Consider the following 19,263-nt stretch of genomic DNA (forward strand, 5'->3'; position numbering starts at 1 on the left):
TGTGGAAAGAAGAGTCAGAATGCCTCGAATGGCTGAACTCTAAGGAGCACGACTCTGTTGTTTACGTGAATTTCAGGAGCATCACTGTCATGACACCCATCCAAATGGTGGAGTTTGCTTGGGGACTTTCCAATAGCAATCAAGCCTTTCTTTGGATAATAAGGCCAGATCTTGTCGTCGACGAAACAGCAGTTCTTCCCCCGGAGTTTGTGGTTGCGGCCAAGGAGGGAGGCTTGCTAGCAAGTTGGTGCCCACAAGAAAAAGTCCTGTCACACCCGTCGATCGGAGGTTTTCTGACTCATTGTGGGTGGAACTCCACTCTCGAAAGCATTTCTAGTGAGATGCCCATGTTGTGTTGGCCATTTTTTGGAGATCAGCAAACTGATTGTTGGTATTGGTGTGGTAAATGGGGTATTGGCATGGAGATTCAGAATGATGTTAAGAGATATGAAGTTGAGACGGTAGTGAGAGAGTTGATGGTTGGGGAAAAGAGGAAGGTGATGAAGGAACAGGCGATGGAGTGGAAGAAATTGGCCGATGAAGCTACTTCAAAATCATCTGGTTCGTCTATCATGAACCTTGATAAATTGGTCAATCAAGTGCTTATCTCTACGGCTTAATTGCAAAAAGACCCCCTAAACTATCACTTTTTGGCAACTTAACCCCCTCAAGTTTAAATTTGAGCAACTTTACCCCCTTAACTACCAATTTTGAGCAACTTCACCCCCTCCCCCATTTTCCGTCCAATTCTGTTATAAATTTAGACAGAAAATTTCAAAAATGGATGGAAAAGGAAATCAATGTACAAAAATGCCCTTCTTAACACCCTTTTTAAACAGCTTTACACCAGATAACTCTCTCTCTCTCTCTCTCTCTCTCTCTGGATACACGATCTCTCTCTCCTCTCTCTCTCTCTCTGTCTCTCTCTCCTATCCTCTCCTCCGCACCTCCATCATCTGTAACACAAAAAACCCTAAACCTAAAACCCATTTGTACTCCTTCTCCAACCCTACCTATCATCCCCTCTCACCTCTCACACAACACGACCTCCACTCACTACCTCGAGGAGATCTCAACAACCTCGTTCTCCTCCTCCCTCCTCCCTTCAGGTACACCACCCAATTACCCCTCTTCTTCTATTGGAACTAATTAATTTGTCCTCCTCCTCATCCTCCTCCATTTCCTCTCCAACACCATCCTCCATTTCCTCTTCAAGGCCCAGAACCAGAATACAAAAAAAAAAAAACAGATTATCTCCTGTAAAACACAAATAATCCCCTTTTAAATCCCCAACCCAAAAATGAGTAGCAGCTCTAGTTACACCAACAACTACTTGCAGCACAATGGAGATGAAATATGCGATTGTGGACGGAAAGCAGTGATGAGACCCTCATTAACTGTGAAAAATCCAGGTAGAAGGTTTCTTGGTTGTCTAAAGTACAAGGTAATTAAATTAGTTAAATGTTTTCTTGTCTGTATAATTTTTCATTTTCTAATAAAAAGCCTAAATACTATTGTTTTGCATTGTAGAATAGGAAAAAACATTGCTTCAACTTTGTACATTTGCAAGCTATACTAGCCGATGGGAAAAAAAATACTTAAGTAATTAGCATGCTGTACTGGGGTCTTTTAATGGCTAAATGACCAATTCCATGGGAGTCGCCGTAAATATAGTGCTATGCAACATAATGTGGTACATGAATCAATCAACAGTTAAGTTAATAACGATAACGATGATGATGAGATATGCCTAAGGCTACAAAAAAATGGTGACAAAGCTACTGGTATTATGACAACAGATTACAATGCAAAACATCCAAGACAAATGACAAAGTCTAACGAAGATATCATCCATATCATCCAGCTTGATTCTAAATGTAATTGTTTTGTATATTGTCTGCAATTCTTCCTAATAAAAATTCTAAATGCTATTGTTTTGTATATGTACTGATAAGTTCCTTCCAACTATTTAGAAAAGCGATGGCTGCAATTTCTTCATATGGGTAGATCCACCAACATGGGAAAGAGGGTTGGAATATGCTAAGATCATGCAAGGGATCGAAGAAGGAAGAACTGGAGAGACAAATTGAAGAGGTGAAGATGATGAATAAAGAGTTGGGAAGAGGAAAACAAAAATTGGAAGAAGAAAATGATGCATTGTTCGTGAAGATAACAGAGTTGACTGAGATTAATGTAAAGTTAGCAGCACAGATTGGGCCAAGGAAGACAACAAAAATGACAACACTTGTAGTACTAGTAGTAGTCATTGTGTTTGTGGTTTGTGTGCTACTGTCAAGTGTAAAGCACAGCCACGGTAAAAAAACTTTGTATTTGCCCTGAAGCTATGTTATGAAATGCATGAGATCACTAGCATTATAGCCATTGTAATAGAGAGTCCATAAATGTAGTGTAATATGTTCTTTAAGTATAGGCTTTGAAGCTTCAAACACTATCCAAGAACTATAGTTGTGAACCACAATGCCCTGAAGTTTTGAAGGAAAAAAATCTGCTGAAGAACAAGGAAATTAACAACTACAAGTTTTGATCGAAAATAAGAGTTCAGAGTTTTTATCCATTCACAAACTGAAATATAGCTCTAGAACAAGAGAACCCATGAAAACAAGTAACGACAAAGCTTGGTTTGAACTACCCTTATCTATCACCATCCCTACCAAAAACCATAGTCCTGGCCACATGCCGGCTCAACAAACACACAAACGACAGAGCTACAAAGAAAGAAATACAAACTATTAAGTTGAGTCCTAATATTATTACTACGACTACCACCTCCCCCTCATTTACTCACTCACTCTCTTCATCTTCTTCATCCTCCTCCGAAGTGGTTGGCTGCTCATCCTCCACGGTGGGGACATATGGCTCGTTGGTGAACACCCCAATCTTTTCAGCACAGTACTTGAGATACCTCATGTTTTTCTCTATTTTCCTCTTCCCCCGCCGAAGAGCTGTCTCAATCCGAATTTGGGTTGCATGAATCGCCTCACAATTGGTCTCTATTATTTCATTCCATTCCTCTTTCCGCACAGCGCCCTTCCTTGCCTTGGGTCAAGATGGTCCAGCTTCCTGAGAAGGATGTGACATTTTGGAACTTTTTCTCTCTGTGACGTTGGCAATGGCTTTATAACACCCGTGATGACCCAGATTGTCCCCCTTTTCCCCTTTCACTCCGGCTTCCTCACACATCTTAGTTATCATAGCTGGGAACGGAATATTAGAATTTGACAGTCCCTTGTCCTTAAAATCAGCCATGGCATCCCAAATCCGAGCAGCCCAATCTACTTTCTCTTGTGACCGGCTAAAGACAAACAACAAAGTTCCATCATTGAGCGAGGGAGTTGATTCCGAGCTGAGAGGGTTGAGGTTGTAGTGCACGAGCTTGTTAATTAAGCGAAATGTAAGTCTCAATTTTCCCTAGACAAACTTGTCATTTTTGTAGGAATTGGGCTTATCAGTAAGGGCATATCCCTAATTTCATCAGGAGGGTGAGACCATGCCGGACTTGGAAATGTGACAACTTCGGCTGGTGGGCGTTGGTACTTGTCCAGATAAGTGGCTATTGAAACAGGGTTCACAAAAAATTTTTTTGAACCAATAGTAGAGGTAATCTGCCTTGTTGTTCTATTGACCTCCATATTTGAGTAAAAATTTCAGACTACACCATCACAAAAGCCAGCTATAGGTTTGAAGAAAAAGAGAAGGCCTTGAGCTTTAATTACCTCAATGAATGGGTCGCCAGTGAAATCGGCCTTCCGAACCCACCTCTCACAAGTCACCCCTTTCTTCTTCACTGATTTCACCCAATCGTGCTTAGCCCTTTCGGCTTCATCCAGTTTCTGCTTCTTCCTTTGCTCGGCCACCCATTCCTCCCGCTCCGCAACCTCACCCGTTGATGGCTTGAGAATCGTTGGTCGGCTGCCATCGCTTGGGTAACTCTTGTGATACCCACGTTTCTTGCCCATGGAGAGAGAAAGGGGTTCGAACACCTACCTGGTTGGGAGAGAGACAGAGAATTTCGGAGTGATTTGAAGTTTACCAAGCTCGAATCCGAACAATCAATGGTTGGAAGTTCTTGATTTGGAGGATGAAAGACTGAAAGGAGATCGTTTTGGGTGAGAAAAGAAAGTACAAATAAGGGGTTTGGGGTTTATATGGTGGGTTTCATCGTGGGGGTTTTTTTTAAACAAAAAAATTAAGGGTAGATAATTTTTAAGGCTACGGGTACATGTCCAAATTGTTCAAATTTGTATAGATTCGGATCTGTGGATACGGGTAGGGCATTTTTTATGCTACGGGTAGCGACCCTAAATTTGCAAAATTGCACAGCTTCTGGTCTGTGGCTTCGGGTAACAATATTTTGGTACTGCGGGTACCGACTGGGTAGATCTTTTAATAGATAGTTTCACATACACATTTCTGGATTCAATTGCCCAACGAAGCCTAATGAAAAATATAAAATATGGTGAAAATCAACAAGTTTTTTACCTAATCAACCCTCCTCCTTTTCTCCGGGCTTGGGACGGGCTGTGTACTAAGAATTGCACAGGCAGAGTTAAAAAACTTGTTTGGGACAGAGATATTTGTTCCATTGGCACACAATGCACCACTTGGATGGACCTTTGTTGCCGAATGGTCGTTAACCCGTTGACCCTCACAAGTGTCCTACCAAGTTTAGTGCTAGCCTTGAGATGTGTGTACGTATCATCTTAGCCAAAAACAAAAAAACAAAAAAAATGGGACTGCTCAGATTTTGGAACTGCAAATGACTTGCATTAACAGTCAAGAAGCCAAGCAAACAATGCATCAGAACCACAAAATGCAGCAATGCTGCATAAAACAATGCAGCAGCTACACAAACCAAAACAGCTACATACATCACAGATTTCCAAAAACCTGCATTTTTTGCACCAGTTTTTGCTCACACACCCCCACCAGGTGTATCTACTTTGGACACAAATGTGCCTAAGATTTAGAAAACCAAAACCTGCATTTTGAACCTGCAGAACAATAACAGAGACCAAATAACATCCCGAATCCTACACTAAACCTGAACAACACTCTTTTACAATACCCTGTCCGAACAGGCCCGCAGAGACATAATTAATCGAGCTTCTAAAGCTACAAAAAAATAAACTGCTCTTTTTAAGCTTCAAAGCATGTATATTACACAAAAGTATTTCCAGATTACACATTGAGTCCAAAATGGGCATAAGGCCAGCCAGAAATAATGAACGACACTTTCTCATTCATTCCAAAACATACCACATTGTGAACAAAAGATACCCACACATAGGCAATACACATTACCCATTAATTAAGGTTAACAAATACTACTATTTGTCAATAAGGTTAACAAATACTACTACAGTTGGTTTTCACGTGTTAGACTTCTGCGTACTGCCTGGGGTAAATGATTCTCCTTGGGATAACTGATTGGGGCCAGCGGTTGGCATTGTTGCACTACCAGTGGTACTACCACTGCCACAAGATGCTGCAGAAGACCCTGCTGGTTGACTCCAAAAAATAGCATCCCCTATCCTTGTCGATCTCCTCCATCCCTACATTTTCACACATTCATTACCTTTTGAAAATTTGATTCATAATACTGTGGACAAATGTCTAAACTATTCCACCCATTCATACCTGTGGTAATGGCAAACCAATCATTCGGGCTATACTTGCTGTGACTGGTTGAGTCTGACCTGTACCTCCAAACCATACGATTGGTTGTTTCCCTTTTGTTTTACCAACAACCGCTTCTTTACCCTTCTCATTGGTTGCAAGTCTTTGCCCTCCACCATTGTCCTGATTGTTTGCATCTCCCTCTCTAATGACTATACCAGGAAGTGTAAGAATGTTTCCACCTCTTCCTCTTCCTCTACCTCGAACATTGGGATTGACATGCTTTGAGGTTGGGTCACCACCTCTTCCTGTGCCTCCCACCACTTTTGTTTTATCACCCCTTGCTTTACTTGCGTATGGTGCAACACATTTTCCATCTTTACCACTATTCCCTCCTCTTCCTCCTCGACCACGTCCACTTCCACTCCCTTTACCACCAACCACTTCCATTGCCACTTCCATATCCTGTATGGAAGAAAGATTTATCATTTCACACATGCTTGAAAGAATAAAGTACTTAATGGTTTTTATAAAAGTAAACTCCTTACTTGTTGAACTTGTTGTTCTACTGTAGTGTTTGTTGACTTATGTCCACATCCACTCCCTCTACCACTAACCACTTCCATTGCCACTTGCATTGCCACTTCCAAATCCTGTAAGGAAACAAATATCATTTCACATATGCTTCAAAGAACAAGTAGTTCATGGTTTTTTAAAAAAGTAAAGTCCTTACTTTTTCAACTCCTTGTTCTACTGTAGTGTCTATTGACTTTTGAGCACATGTCCTTGCATTGTGTCCAGGCTGCTTGCATATTCTACATTTAATGGTTGTATATTGCCTCCTCACTCCTCCTCTCTTTTTTGGTTCCTCATCATGCCCTCTTCTCCTTTCCTTTGTTGGTCTCCCACTTCTTGCCCTAAAAGGAGGAGGAATGAGAGGACTAAGGTCCGTACGAACCCACATAGAAGCATCTGGAATTGGTTTAATCATGGGCTCGTATGTCTTCGCAAAAGTTGCCACATGGAAGCATTCATGAACAAAGTCTTCAGGCTTACTTTTGTCGGTTATAATTGCAGCCATTCCATGTGAACAGGGTATCCCACACACATCCCACTTGCCACAGGTGCATGTTCTCTCTCCTATGTCCACAATAAAACCCCTAAGTACAGTCAAGATTTCAAAAGTTGTGCCCCCACTATAAATTACCTCACAATCCCCCATGTTATCACATGTTTTTTTGACCTTCTTCGCAATCCTCGGACATAGCTTACCATTCCACCCCTTGCACAGGTCACGTCTATGTTGTAACCTTGTCATTAAGTATCTCCTAATAGTTTCTGCCATGGTAAGGATTGGTTGGTCTCTTGCATCTTTGATAGCTCGATTGAAAGCTTCACTTGTGTTATTATCCATTCTATTGCTCTTAGCCCTTCCACTGTACATGCACCTAGCCCATGTTCTTGGCTCTTCCCTCATCAACCACTCATAGGCAGTCTCATCAATCTCTTTAATTTCTCTCATCTTCTCCGCAAACTCTTGGATTGTGTAAACTGATGCAGCCTGCCACATGAGGTCTTTCCACTATTTCCCCTTGTACAACTTGTTGAAGTTTGAATACATGTGCCTAATGCAGTACCTATGTTCTACAGTAGGGTATTTTGCTGCAAATGTTTGAGTCAACCCCTAATAAGAAAATCATGAAGTTAATTTAGATGACAAACATTTACGTAAACCAACAAGTATAGGTAAATATGGAATTCAACAAAGCAATTAATAATACCTTTTGCCTGTCAGACATGAAGCACCAGCCCATTTCCTCTGGATTCCCAATTAAGTCCTCCAATAATCCCATGAACCAAGTCCAAACATCTTTGGTTTCTGACTCCACAACAGCAAAGGCCAAAGGGAAGCTCTGATTGTTGCCATCTCTTGCCACTGCATGCATAAGTTGACCCCCAAATGGACCTTTCAGAAAATAAGCATCCAATCCAATGATTGGTCTGCAACCTGCTAGGAAACCCTTCACTAGCTTGTGCATCATAACTTATGAACATCCTCTGAAAAAATGGAACTTGTCCATCACAAGGTCTGTCCACCTTAATTTTAGCCATGCTACCTGGGTTCTGCCTTCTCACCGTCTCACAATAGTCCCACAACCTTTTGTATTGTTCAGTATGATCTCCCCGAATCTTTTCAAGTGCCTTTCTCTTTGCCCTATACACCTTATACTCTGAAACATTAATGAGCCACTCCCTCCTCACAATATTCTTCATTGATTTGACCTTAGTCTCCGGTGCATCATTTAGTTTGGCTAAGTACTTATTGGAAAGCCAAGAAGAAGTTGCATTATTATTTGTGTAATTTCTAGTACAAGTATGTTGTTGCCAAATATTTTTTATCTGGAATGATTTCTCATCATACATGGGAGAGGCATGAAGTCTAAATCCACAATCAAATGCACATTTGACAGTCACCCTCGTAGATTCATTCTTCACGAATTTAAATGTGTACCCCTCCGTTATATGATATTCCCTCAACAATTTCCTAAACACCCTCACATTAGGAAACTTCATCCCTTCTATTAATTGGGGGTTCTTCATGCAAGAGTCTTTAAACTCACAAAAAGCAAGCTTTCCATCTTCACCTTCCTCAACCAACTCGTTTTCATAACTATCAGAATCCCTCTCACCACATTCTGTTTGAAGGTTATAGGTACCTAGACTAACCAAAGCTATGTTCTCCTCTTCCTCTTCATCAGAAGACTCCTCTACCCCACTAAAAGAGTCACAAGAAGTTTCACTATCATCATTAGGCTGCGACTCACAGTCTGACTCACTATCCTCATCCATTTGAGCACTTACTCTTTCTTCGTCTTCATCTGCAGTCACACATTCATTACCTACTCCCTCCCCTTCTTCATCAACAACTGGTTCTTCTACGTGTTCAATTCCTTGTAATTCACCACCCCCCTGACCATTTCCTATTTCTAAACCACCTCCTAATTCAGTTATGGAGCTAGGGTCTGCACTAGTATTTCTATCTCTACCTATCACCTCCACATCTGGCTCACGATCCTCGTCAGACTCTACCACATTGGGACAATTAACATATAGATCAATAACCATATACTTCTTACCAGAAGAATGCACTGCAAACATTTCAAGCATGTCATAATAAGATGTCAAGTTAACTAATCCATCATTCATGTCATGCATTGGAAGTTTATAATACACAGTTACTTGTTCCGTTACTCCATTACTATCTGTTAGTCCGTACCCCATTTGCCTAATTATATCCATCAACTCATAAAAGCTGAAGGAATCTGGGTCTACCTTTGTTTCGGCAATAACCCCATTCAAGTATTCTGACTGCAAACCCCTGACAAGTCTACCACCTACACGCATGAGCAATGTACACCTGAGGTCCACCATGATTTTTGTGCGACAAATAACTTATATTAATAACGGGAGAAGAACAATATTTTACTCTACTATTAAAAGACAAGAATTTTTTATTCCCTGAACTTTATGAAGCCTTACTTTACTATATTAACAATAATATTCTAAGGCCTAAACCATAATTTTTAAGCACCAGCCGTAATCCCTAATCCAAAGACAAGAATTATTTATTCCCTGAGCTTTATGAAGCCTTACTTTACTATATTAACAATAATATTCTAAGGCCTAAACCATAATTTTTTAAGCACCACCCGTAATCCCTAATCCCCAATATTTTAAAGCCATTATTTTATACCCTAACTTAATTAATGCACATCCAAATCAATCAACAAGTATTTTATACCCTAGGTTAATTAAATAAATCAAAATTTCCCAACTTTTTAGGGTTTCGGTCTAATTTTTTAACCCCAATGTAATACCCAATTTCTTTAAGCCCTAATCTCAATTTTATAATCCCCATCTCATACTTTAGGGTTAAATATATAAAAAGTTAAAAAATACCCAAATTTTAAAACCTAATCTCGGATCTCGGACTTGCAAAAAAATTACATAATTTGAAGATCCCTAAAACCCCCTAATTTTTAAGCCCTAATGTCGGATTTTTAGGGTAAACAATTTTAAAAAAACGAAAACCCCAAATTTTCAAATTTTAAAACCCTAATCTCAGATCTAGGACTTGAAAAAATGTAACATAATTCAAAGATCCCTAAACCCCCGTAATTTTTAAGCCATGGGTTCGGATTTTTAGGATAAACAATTTAAAAAATACGAAAACCCCCAAACCCCCAGATTTCCCAAATTTTTTAGTCGTAGAAACCTCGTACGAAATCATATAAAGAAGGCTATAAAGAACTTACAAACAGGTAGAACTTGTACTTGAGAAAATGACTTCAAAATGATGAACGAAGTTTGTCGATTCGTAATGGACCCTAGAACCCAGGGGTTTTTTCTGTTTGCTGGTTTTTGCTATTCATGTCGATTGGATGAGAGGTGGGAAATGGGTTGGATGGGTTCTGGTGTTTTGGTCGGAAGAGATTGGTTGGAAGAGAGCGACAGCGAGATAGAGAGAGGGAGAGATGGGAGAGATAGAGAGGGGGAGAGATGGGAAATGTCATTTTTTTTTTCAGATGAGAGATGGAGATGATATGGGAAATGTTGGTCGTTTTACTAGTGTTCTAGTATATTGTTTTAAAAAAAAGAGGGTATGTTGGTCTTTTTACTTTTGTTCCATCCATTTTCTGGACGGAAAATGGGGGAGGGGGTGAAGTTGCTCGAAATTAGTAGTTAAGGGGGTGAAGTTGCACGAATTTAAACTCAAGGGGGTGAAGTTGCAAAAAATTGATAGTTTAGGGGGTCTTTTTGCAATTAAGCCTATCTCTACTACACATTGAAATTGATTCGAATTGATAAGAGTGATGATAACAAATTCATGATTTTGCGCTACTAGTTGGGTGCGTTTTCTAAGTTCATATGTTCTTGTGTGTATTGAAGCTAAGCAAGGCCAGCTGCCTGCATTGAATTGGTCATCTTTTTGTATTTCGTACTTTTTGGGTTGAAAGATGACTTGAACACGTCATGTACTACATAATGTTTTCAAAAAAAATTTTGGTTATCAATATGTAGATTGTCTTTTTTCGTTAGTGGATGATTGTATCTTTTTTGTAATTGCTTTTGATGATTTCGTGGTGGAAAAACCGTCATCTTAGACTTTTATGTTTTAAAACCGTCATCTTCTAAAAATAATGGTTTAAAGCGCTTATAATTACATTTTTCAACTGCCATCTTATACTTTTAGTTACACTTGCAAAGTGACCTTTATAGGTATTAATTATGGTTTCAAAGTGCCATCTAAAATTCAAACTTTTAATGACTCCTCCATTGATGACGGTTTCAGAAATGTAAGCTTTCACTTTTAATGAAAGCATTATTGCAGAGGGACGAAGTGATTAGAGCCAAATTATTCAGTTTTGTTCCTATAGAAGATTTGGAAGACGTGGAAAATTATGCGGATGAGAGAGCACCCCGAATTTCTCAGTAAGAGACAAAATCAGAAGTAATTTGACAAAACCCAGCTGTCCCCTTCTCTATCTATCCAATAATAAAATCAAAGTAACAAGAAACCGAAACACCCCCACAACAGTGCTAGCCACGCATACATATGTGAACTGATTGTTGACAGATTTTATCATGGGACCTACCATAGGTTCCATACAAATTATTCGAATCGTTCATTAAATGTAAAATATTTTTTCAAGCGTTCCCGTAAAAAATCAGCTTAATCTAATACCTATAAGTGCTTAATCCAATTATCTAAATTTTCATTCAGATTTCCGGGTAATGAAAAGTTAGATGATTGATCAAGCACCTATAGGTATTGGATTGAGCTAATTTTTACGGGACCCTTGAAAAAATGATTTACATTTAATGAACGGCTCGAATCATTTGTGTGGGACCTGTGGTAGGCCCCACAACAAAATCTATGCACAAATTGTATGTGTGGACAGATTTATCGAAAATAAAAACAACCCCACACTCAAAACAAACTTATCGAAAGAAACACTATGCCAATTGGCAAGTATAAAATTATTACAACCACCAGGCTTAATTGCCAAGCGGTCAGACATACATCACTTTCATAATGTGACAAATTTTAGCGGACGGTGCCACTACAATTGGTGGCGAACGCGCTTTGGGTAAAAATCTATTTAGTAGCTTATATGTCGTGTGAATTAATGTTACAACTCTGAAGATGCAGTACTCATTAGCAAGAGCTTGGTATATGGAGCTATATACATTTAATTGTAGGAAAATATTATAGGATATAATATTTTATTTAAGTGTGAATGAAAATTGATTTATTTTGAAGTTGCATCTTTTCATTGGCACTTATTCGCCATGGACGGACGCGTCCTTCTTGAGCAGATATGTCTCTTTCCTTGGTGATTTTTCATAGAGTTACGAGTTTTCTTATAAATATTATTTTCCTCATTCATTTTTAGAAGTTGATTTTTCATTCATTCAAGTCCATTCATATAAGAGAGTTACAAATACAAGATGGTTCGCCAGGCTCTCCAATTGAAGTGCTACCTTGGGGGGATTCCGATCAAGTAGTGCTCGGAGACAGTTGTCCAATGCAAACCTTGAGCACCTTAGCAGGGGCGAAATGTGACACCCCGCTTTCCGGTGGCTGGTGGTACTGTAGGAAGCAGGTTCCGTCCCGACGGAAGGGGGCAAGTCATGGTTTATAATAAAAAGATCCCTCCTACTTGTATAAGGTCTTTTAAAGCTGTGAGAGCGGGTCAAAGCGAATAGAAATTTCACAGTTAAGCGTGCTCATCTTGGGATAGTCCAAGAATGGGTGACCTATTGGGAAGTCTATGGGCTTTAGACGTCCAAAGAGGACAATATTGTACAAAGATAGAGGGGGTCGTTACAAATGGTATCAGAGCCCCACCCTGGGCAAAGTGGTGAGTAGGATGCGCTCTGCTACCACGAACCCAGAGGAGGTTGCTGGGCCTGTGCAACGAGGACGTTTCATCCCTAAGGGGGGTAGATTGTGACACCCCGCTTTCCGGTGGCCGGCGGTACTGCAGGAAGCAGGCTCTGTCCGGACGGAAGGGGGCAAGTCATGGTTTATAAGAAAAAGATCCCTCCTACTTGTACAAGGCCTTTTAAAGCCGTAAGGGCGGGCTAAAGTGCATAGGAACTTCACAGTTAAGCATGCTCATCCTAGGGTAGTCCAAGAATGGGTGACCTACTGGGAAGTCTATGGGCTTTGGACGTCCAAAGCGGACAATATTGTATAAAGATGGAGCGGGTCATTCCACGAAATCTGTCTTAAATACAGAGTGCCACACACAAACACTCGCCTTGATCATCGTTTTGTTATCATCGATTTTCAGGTTTTGAGTTTCGATTTTATTGCACTCATATTATTGGTTTTCATCACAAATTGTAAACACATTTTTCCAACAATCTTAAGACAGATTTGGTTTACTTTTTGTGTACATAATGATTTGGAGAACTGATACATCATGGACTTGATACATCATATATGGGTTTGGTGATAATCTAAACATGTCATAAGTCTTCGTGCCAAGTGGAATTACATGCTTGTGTTTCATTTCACGCATCGTTCACGGCATAATTAGAATGTGATGCAATGAAGTCTTAGTTTTATGTTACTCCTACAAAACTAAGAATGTTGATGGTTTATTTTATGCACAGATGACATGCGACCATGGAGTTCATGGCCAGATTGTTTAATTTCTTCGAACGGCTGTCTCGTTGCAATTAGCATATTAGTTGTCGTCTAAATTGCCTAATGTGTTATATATGCTATATGGATATGATGTACTTATGCATAGATGAGAATAAATTATTCACAGCATGCATGTTTGCATATATTTACCATTGTTTTAGACACCCCACACTTGTCGATGTCTCACGGTAATTGAATGCGTTCTGGTAGTGGGACTGTGGGTGTAATGATCTACTGCATACGTTATTCGTGGTTTTGGTCAATATTGCATAAAATTGGAATTTGTCTCTTGCGTCGCCAACAAAATCTTTGGGTTATCTTTAGCGATGGCAGTAAGTGTAAGACGAATCGAGTTGTGACCTTTCAAAAGTGTAAGAAATGGTAACACTTGTTGGTTGTAATATTACCAGTGGGTAATGGTAAATATTTCAAGCCTATTGAGTTCTGAAATGTATGGAAACCTGGCCAGTTTGGATAGAAAATAGCCAAATACTACTCCTAGTTGATGGAGTTTGAACTTACTTGTTTATATCTTTTTCTGCACGATGAAATCATATGATCGATATTGTTAAACTTCCTGTATGTTTGTCCTGATGTATGCCATGATAACGTGATTAGGACAATAATAGGAAGCACTGCTTTGTTCGCTTCCATTGTGACTATTGACCATTGCTTTTTATGAAGAATAGGTGTCACTTATTGCAAGAGACGCATGTTTGTTAAATTAAAGGGTTGTGACTGATTATTATGGACCGTCGGGAACAGTACGTTCTATTGGCAAACGGTTTTAACTCTTAGAGTATGGGTGTTCAAGAAACTCCCAACCGTTGCAGACGACAACGGTGATGGATGGAAAGTTTTGAATGGACACAACCTTTCATATTGTCATTCTTGTACCTCCCTTGGCAGTTTGCGATCGACTTTCAACTTAGACACTTTCATGGGTGAGATGAACTGATTCTTTTTATGTGATTTTATTATGAAGAGAATTCATACTAAAATTGATCTGTTGGCGAAGAGTTGCAACGGTCCGTATAGCCCAAACGGTTGCATCTTTAATCGAAAGGCTTCTTTGAGGCAATAAATATTTTATTGTGAGGACATGTTTGTCATAGACTTGTGAGGCCTGGTGAGTTCCTATTGGAAGACTTAATTTGTTGCATCTAGTGAGGGTTTGAAGAGGTGTGACTCCTTAAGATGTCACCTTCTTTTGCTTATGTGTGAAAAGGTGTACGTGACCCTTGGGGTTAAATCAGAAGGTGTGACGTTTTGAGTTTAAGTCAAAAGATGTGACTATTGATTTTCCATCAAGAGGTTTAACTAAGAGTTGTGACCATTGTAGTTACATCGAGAGATGTGACTATTTGTAAAGAAGTCACAGATTCAATGACTTTTCTAAGAGTCACTTGGGCCAAATCTATTGGAGGCATTAAACATGTAAATTCATGTTTTGAATGATTTGAAATTTAGTTTAAACCCATCAGATTGGGTCACTATGTTTGATTTGGCATGAAACTGAAAATGAAATATTTTAGTTTCTATAATCTTAAGCGGTTGGTAGTTATCAACAACTAAGCCCCACAAGATACTTTTGAATAAAGTAAAATTGGTTTATATGCTATAAAGAGTATCTATTCAATTGACAAAGATACTCAGAATGCAAGGCGCTGTTAGCATAAAATCATCTCAATTTGAGTATAAAGTTACTCGATATTGGGTGAGGCACTCAATGTGGGGGTTTTTTTCATGCTCCTGTCTCTTGGAACACGAGAGATGAAGAGAAGAGAAGTTTAGACATTGTTTGTGTCATGTCATAAACTACGAAAATTATTTTGTTGAATTCTGAATTAATTTCAGAATTGTGGGGGAAATAATATTTATAATTTTCACAATATTTACGTGTTGCACTACAGGAGATGTTCAACTATACTTAAAGAATAAAGTATGGTGATATAAGTATCCAATTTAAAGTTTTAGAATTCAAAGGTGGATTTAATTATACAATTGGAGTGCAACAATGATTTGGAAATCCTTATGCGTGTATAGCAAAGTCTACAATGGAGTCTGATCAACTCATTGTATTAGACAAAGAGGTTAATAAGCGGATGGCTGTGCCATCTCTTAGAGGATGTTCCAACGGGGATCCAATTCTATGCCAGAGTTATATTGTGATGGCCATCTGTTGTAGAAAGGCATAGAAGACCATGTGTAACGATAAGTCTCGATATTAAAGACATCGAACCGTTAAACATTTGTTCTCACTTGAGAATGAAACGTCAAAAAATTTGTTACGGATCCGTTGAGTTTGGAGTTTTGACTAGAGAACAAATGATCATCGAGGGGAATGAGATTAAAGCCTATTAATTAAAAGTCTCTATAACGGCAACTCAACCTAGCTGAGTGGAGATCCCAAGATCTAGGTTCAACGAGACAACCGAGTTGTATGAGACTTAGGAGTATCACTGAGGAGAAATCTCTCCAACTCATTCCAAGGTGAAACGGTGATGCCTGCAGCGTTTTAGGTTAAGTTTAACTTTTAATGATTCTTATATCTTGGTAAATCCAAGTGGGGTATAGCAGGATACCCTTAATAAGAGATCACCTATGTGAGTGTGAAGGGGCCGCTTCTATGTGAATTTTCTAAGGCTGAATTCTCTAAAGCACTCTTTGAAATCAGTCGGTGCTCCAGGGCCAAAATGGGCACAACTGTAAGAACCAATTGTGTTCGAAAAGATTTTGTGTGAATTCTATTGTCTTGGTTTACACAAAACACTGAAAAATTAAAGGCATCGCGTCCACTGGTTAGCAAGTAAATCCGATAGTCTGTCACAATGGAAGGTTCAAAGCCAAAAACTACCTATCCTATGCAGGAAATTTCCACTTGTACTCTCTTTATTGTTTGTATTATTTTGCATTGGTTATTGAGTCAATTTCATTCATGTGGGGAATTGTTGAAAAATATTATAGGATATAATATTTTATTTAAGTGTGAATGAAAATTGATTTATTTTGGAATTGCATCTTTTCATTGGCACTTGTTCGCCATGGACAGACGCGTCTTTCATGAACAGATGTGTCTCTTTCCTTGGTGACTTTTCGTAGAGTTACGAGTTGGCCTATAAATATTATTTCCCTCATTCATTTTTAGAAGTTGATTTTTCATTCATTCAAGTCCATTCATATGAGAGAGTTACAAACACAAGATGGTTCGCCAGGCCCTCTAATTGGAGTGCTGCCTTGGGGGGATTCCGATCAAGTAGTGCTGGGAGACAGTCGTCCAATGCAAACTGTGAGCACCGTAGCAAGGGGGAAATCTGTCTTAAGTACAGAGTGTCACACACAAACACTCGCCTTGTTCTTCATTTTGTTATCAACGATTTTCAGGTTTTGAGTTCCGATTTTATTGCACTCATATTATTGATTTTCATCACAAATTGTAAACACATTTTTCGAACATTTGTATCCCTTATTTTTATCGAGACTGTAATTTTTTATTATTATTTAAGCTAGAGAGTTTGTATAAGATTAGAGTGGAAGAAATCTTGTTATGTAATTGAGAGTGAGCATATCTGGCGGATAAATAGGAAAGATTTGATTACATGAGGAAAGAAACCGCTTAATGGAAAGATAGAGGAAGGCAGATCATTTGCTTGGTGACTAACACCTTGTTTGGTTTAAATTTTTAAAAGTTATTTTTGATGTAATGAGTGGTAATGAGTGAAGAGAGATAGAGAGAAAAAGGTATTAAGAAACATGTAGAGAGAAAAATGAGATGAGATGAGAGTTGAACCAAACAAGGTGTAACAAATTCACGAGATTGACTTTCCAATTGATCAGCACATTTAGTGGCAGCCTCTCAATTTACGTTGGAAAAAAGATTGCATGCAGGACTTCATATAAAAGGTACAGGGTTATGCTCTAAAAAGTGGTGAAGATATTGAGCCAAAGAGAAAATAGTAGAGCTGGCCCTTTTTGTTGATATAAAACAGACGTGTGATACATGTGAAGAAAAAATATCAATTGCATGTTGAGCTGCCAATCTTGAGGGACAGATTGGAAGTGGTCTTTGCTTTGTTTGAGTCTTGGAGTGTAATGGCTCCGGAACTGGGGTTTGGTCATCCCACCGAGCCACATTGCACCGAGCTATCACGAGGGTGGCGTCCCACTGTTTGACATGAGAGTCTAGAGGATCGTGGCCTTTCCCTTGGTATGTCCCTCGGTAATGAGGGTTTGGTCGGGGCTCTGTCATTGCTGCGTGGAGCATACCCGACCCCGACTCCCCGAGGCCGCTTGAAGGAAAACTGTAATGACCCGAATCTCGGGCCAATATTTTTTTCCGAATAAAATTAAACATTTTATTGAAGTATTTTTGTAAAAATAATTGATTTTGTTAATTGATAAATCTAAACCTAGACTTTCTAGAAAACCCTAGTCCTTCTTCATAATCTTAAAAATCTAGGAAAGATTTGGAGAAAATTAGAGAGACAGATGGGTGAATCTAGGAGAGATATGCCTTGCTCTCCAAGCCTAGATCTATTATTACCGTAGGATCATTATTCATTTTAATGTAGGAGAGAGAGAGAGAGAGAGAGAGAGAGAGAGAGGTTTAAGGGAGATTGAGAGAGAGTTGGCGTCTTAATGGACCAAATTAGGTGTCTCTAGATTTATGAGAATATTCGATCTAGATAATTTTTAGATATACTTAGATTTTATATTCCTTGATAATATAAGATATAATTGGATATCTAATAGATATACTTAGATTTGTTTAGATTTTACTAGATATCCCTAGATTTTATAAGATATATTAAGATTGGATTGGATTGGATTTTATTAGATATTATATAGATTTTGCTAGATATTATTAGATTTTATAGGATTATATAAGATATGATTAGGATATTCTAGATATGATTTAAATCCTTCCTTCATTAGTATAAATAGGCCCCTTCCCCTCTACACACCACCAAGAGAAAAGAAAGAGAGAATAGAAGGGGAGAAAGAGAAGAGGGAAAAAGCTTGAAAATTCATTAGTGATGTTTTGAATGGTGGATATTGGTGGGCTAGTGATGTATTTAGTCCAAATATATTTTAAGACATTGATTCGTGGACAAAACGGCCGGTCATATTTGAGGTAATTCGGGGAGTATACAATATGCTTCCCACTCCAGAATCATTTCTTCACTCTCATTTTTGTACTCCTTTTGATTATCTTGTGATATTTGTTCAATCTTGTGGATATCATTGGAAAGTGGAATAATTGGTATCGAATATGATGTTGCCGGCTGAGTACTATAAAACTGTTTAGTATAGGGATCGAGTGAACTCATGCACCAATAGCCTATCCAATATCCAGGATGGGTCGAGGATGACTCGGTGAGGAAGGTATTGGGGGAGGCTCACTAGTCATGTACTGAGGAGGACATGGTATGAGGTCCCTTGTGATTGTTGTTTCGACTTGGTGGTCGATTATCGCTTATTGATTCAACTTGAATATGAGCTTTTTTATTATGTTGTATCATATACTTCCCGGATAAATTCTTTTTCAAGTATGGAGCTGGATTAATGGAAATTGAATCGGAGCATATAAAGATTAATTTGGAGATGTCTTGGAAGAGTTGATAACTTTGAAGCATCTACAAGATTATTTAGAAGGTGGCTTAAGTTTATTTTGGTGATGTAATTTATTTATGGAGAAAATAGGGGCCTAGAAGTGTTTGAAATACAGTGTATTTTGGAGTATTTTTAGAAAATAGCAGGGCATTACAAAAACGGTTACTCCGGGAGGGTCCCATGCAGTTACGCCATGAGAGTAATCATTGGGGTCTGACCTGGCCATGTGTTCCGTAATTGCTTTATCCCCTACGTCACATATGACGTCGCCCGAGGCGGTTACCTGAGCGTAC

General features: G+C 39.0%; 2 protein-coding genes across 2 annotated transcripts; one reads left to right on the plus strand and one right to left on the minus strand.

Moving 5' to 3' along the window:
- The first annotated feature begins 89 nt into the window (after window positions 1–89).
- Window positions 90–620, plus strand: LOC131328397 (7-deoxyloganetin glucosyltransferase-like). The gene has a single exon (XM_058361344.1). It carries the CDS (start codon window positions 90–92, stop codon window positions 618–620), a length of 531 nt encoding a protein of 176 aa, XP_058217327.1.
- Window positions 621–5,360: 4,740 nt separating this feature from the next.
- On the minus strand, window positions 5,361–7,264 carry LOC131328889 (uncharacterized). The gene is made up of 3 exons (XM_058361850.1): window positions 6,371–7,264; window positions 5,659–6,102; window positions 5,361–5,573 (listed from the first exon to the last, which is right to left on the minus strand). The coding sequence occupies exons 1-3, from the start codon at window positions 7,205–7,207 to the stop codon at window positions 5,391–5,393; spliced, it is 1,464 nt and encodes a 487-aa protein (XP_058217833.1). The 5' UTR covers window positions 7,208–7,264; the 3' UTR covers window positions 5,361–5,390.
- Between the last annotated feature and the right edge of the window lie 11,999 nt (window positions 7,265–19,263).

The sequence above is a fragment of the Rhododendron vialii genome, chromosome 6a, assembly GCF_030253575.1.
Source record: "Rhododendron vialii isolate Sample 1 chromosome 6a, ASM3025357v1".
Lineage (NCBI taxonomy): Eukaryota > Viridiplantae > Streptophyta > Magnoliopsida > Ericales > Ericaceae > Rhododendron > Rhododendron vialii.

What these genes read in the sequence shown, in the direction of transcription:
- LOC131328397 (XM_058361344.1), top strand. Translation starts at nt 90, where the DNA reads ATGACACCCATCCAAATGGTGGAGTTTGCTTGGGGACTTTCCAATAGC.
- LOC131328889 (XM_058361850.1), bottom strand. Translation starts at nt 7,207, where the DNA reads ATGTGGCAGGCTGCATCAGTTTACACAATCCAAGAGTTTGCGGAGAAG. An exon ending in TAGAACAAGGAGTTGAAAAA is followed by an intron (nt 6,103 to 6,370) that starts GTAAGGACTTTA and finishes TCTTCCATACAG; the next exon opens with GATATGGAAGTGGCAATGGA. An exon ending in TTGGTTTGCCATTACCACAG is followed by an intron (nt 5,574 to 5,658) that starts GTATGAATGGGT and finishes GTGAAAATGTAG; the next exon opens with GGATGGAGGAGATCGACAAG.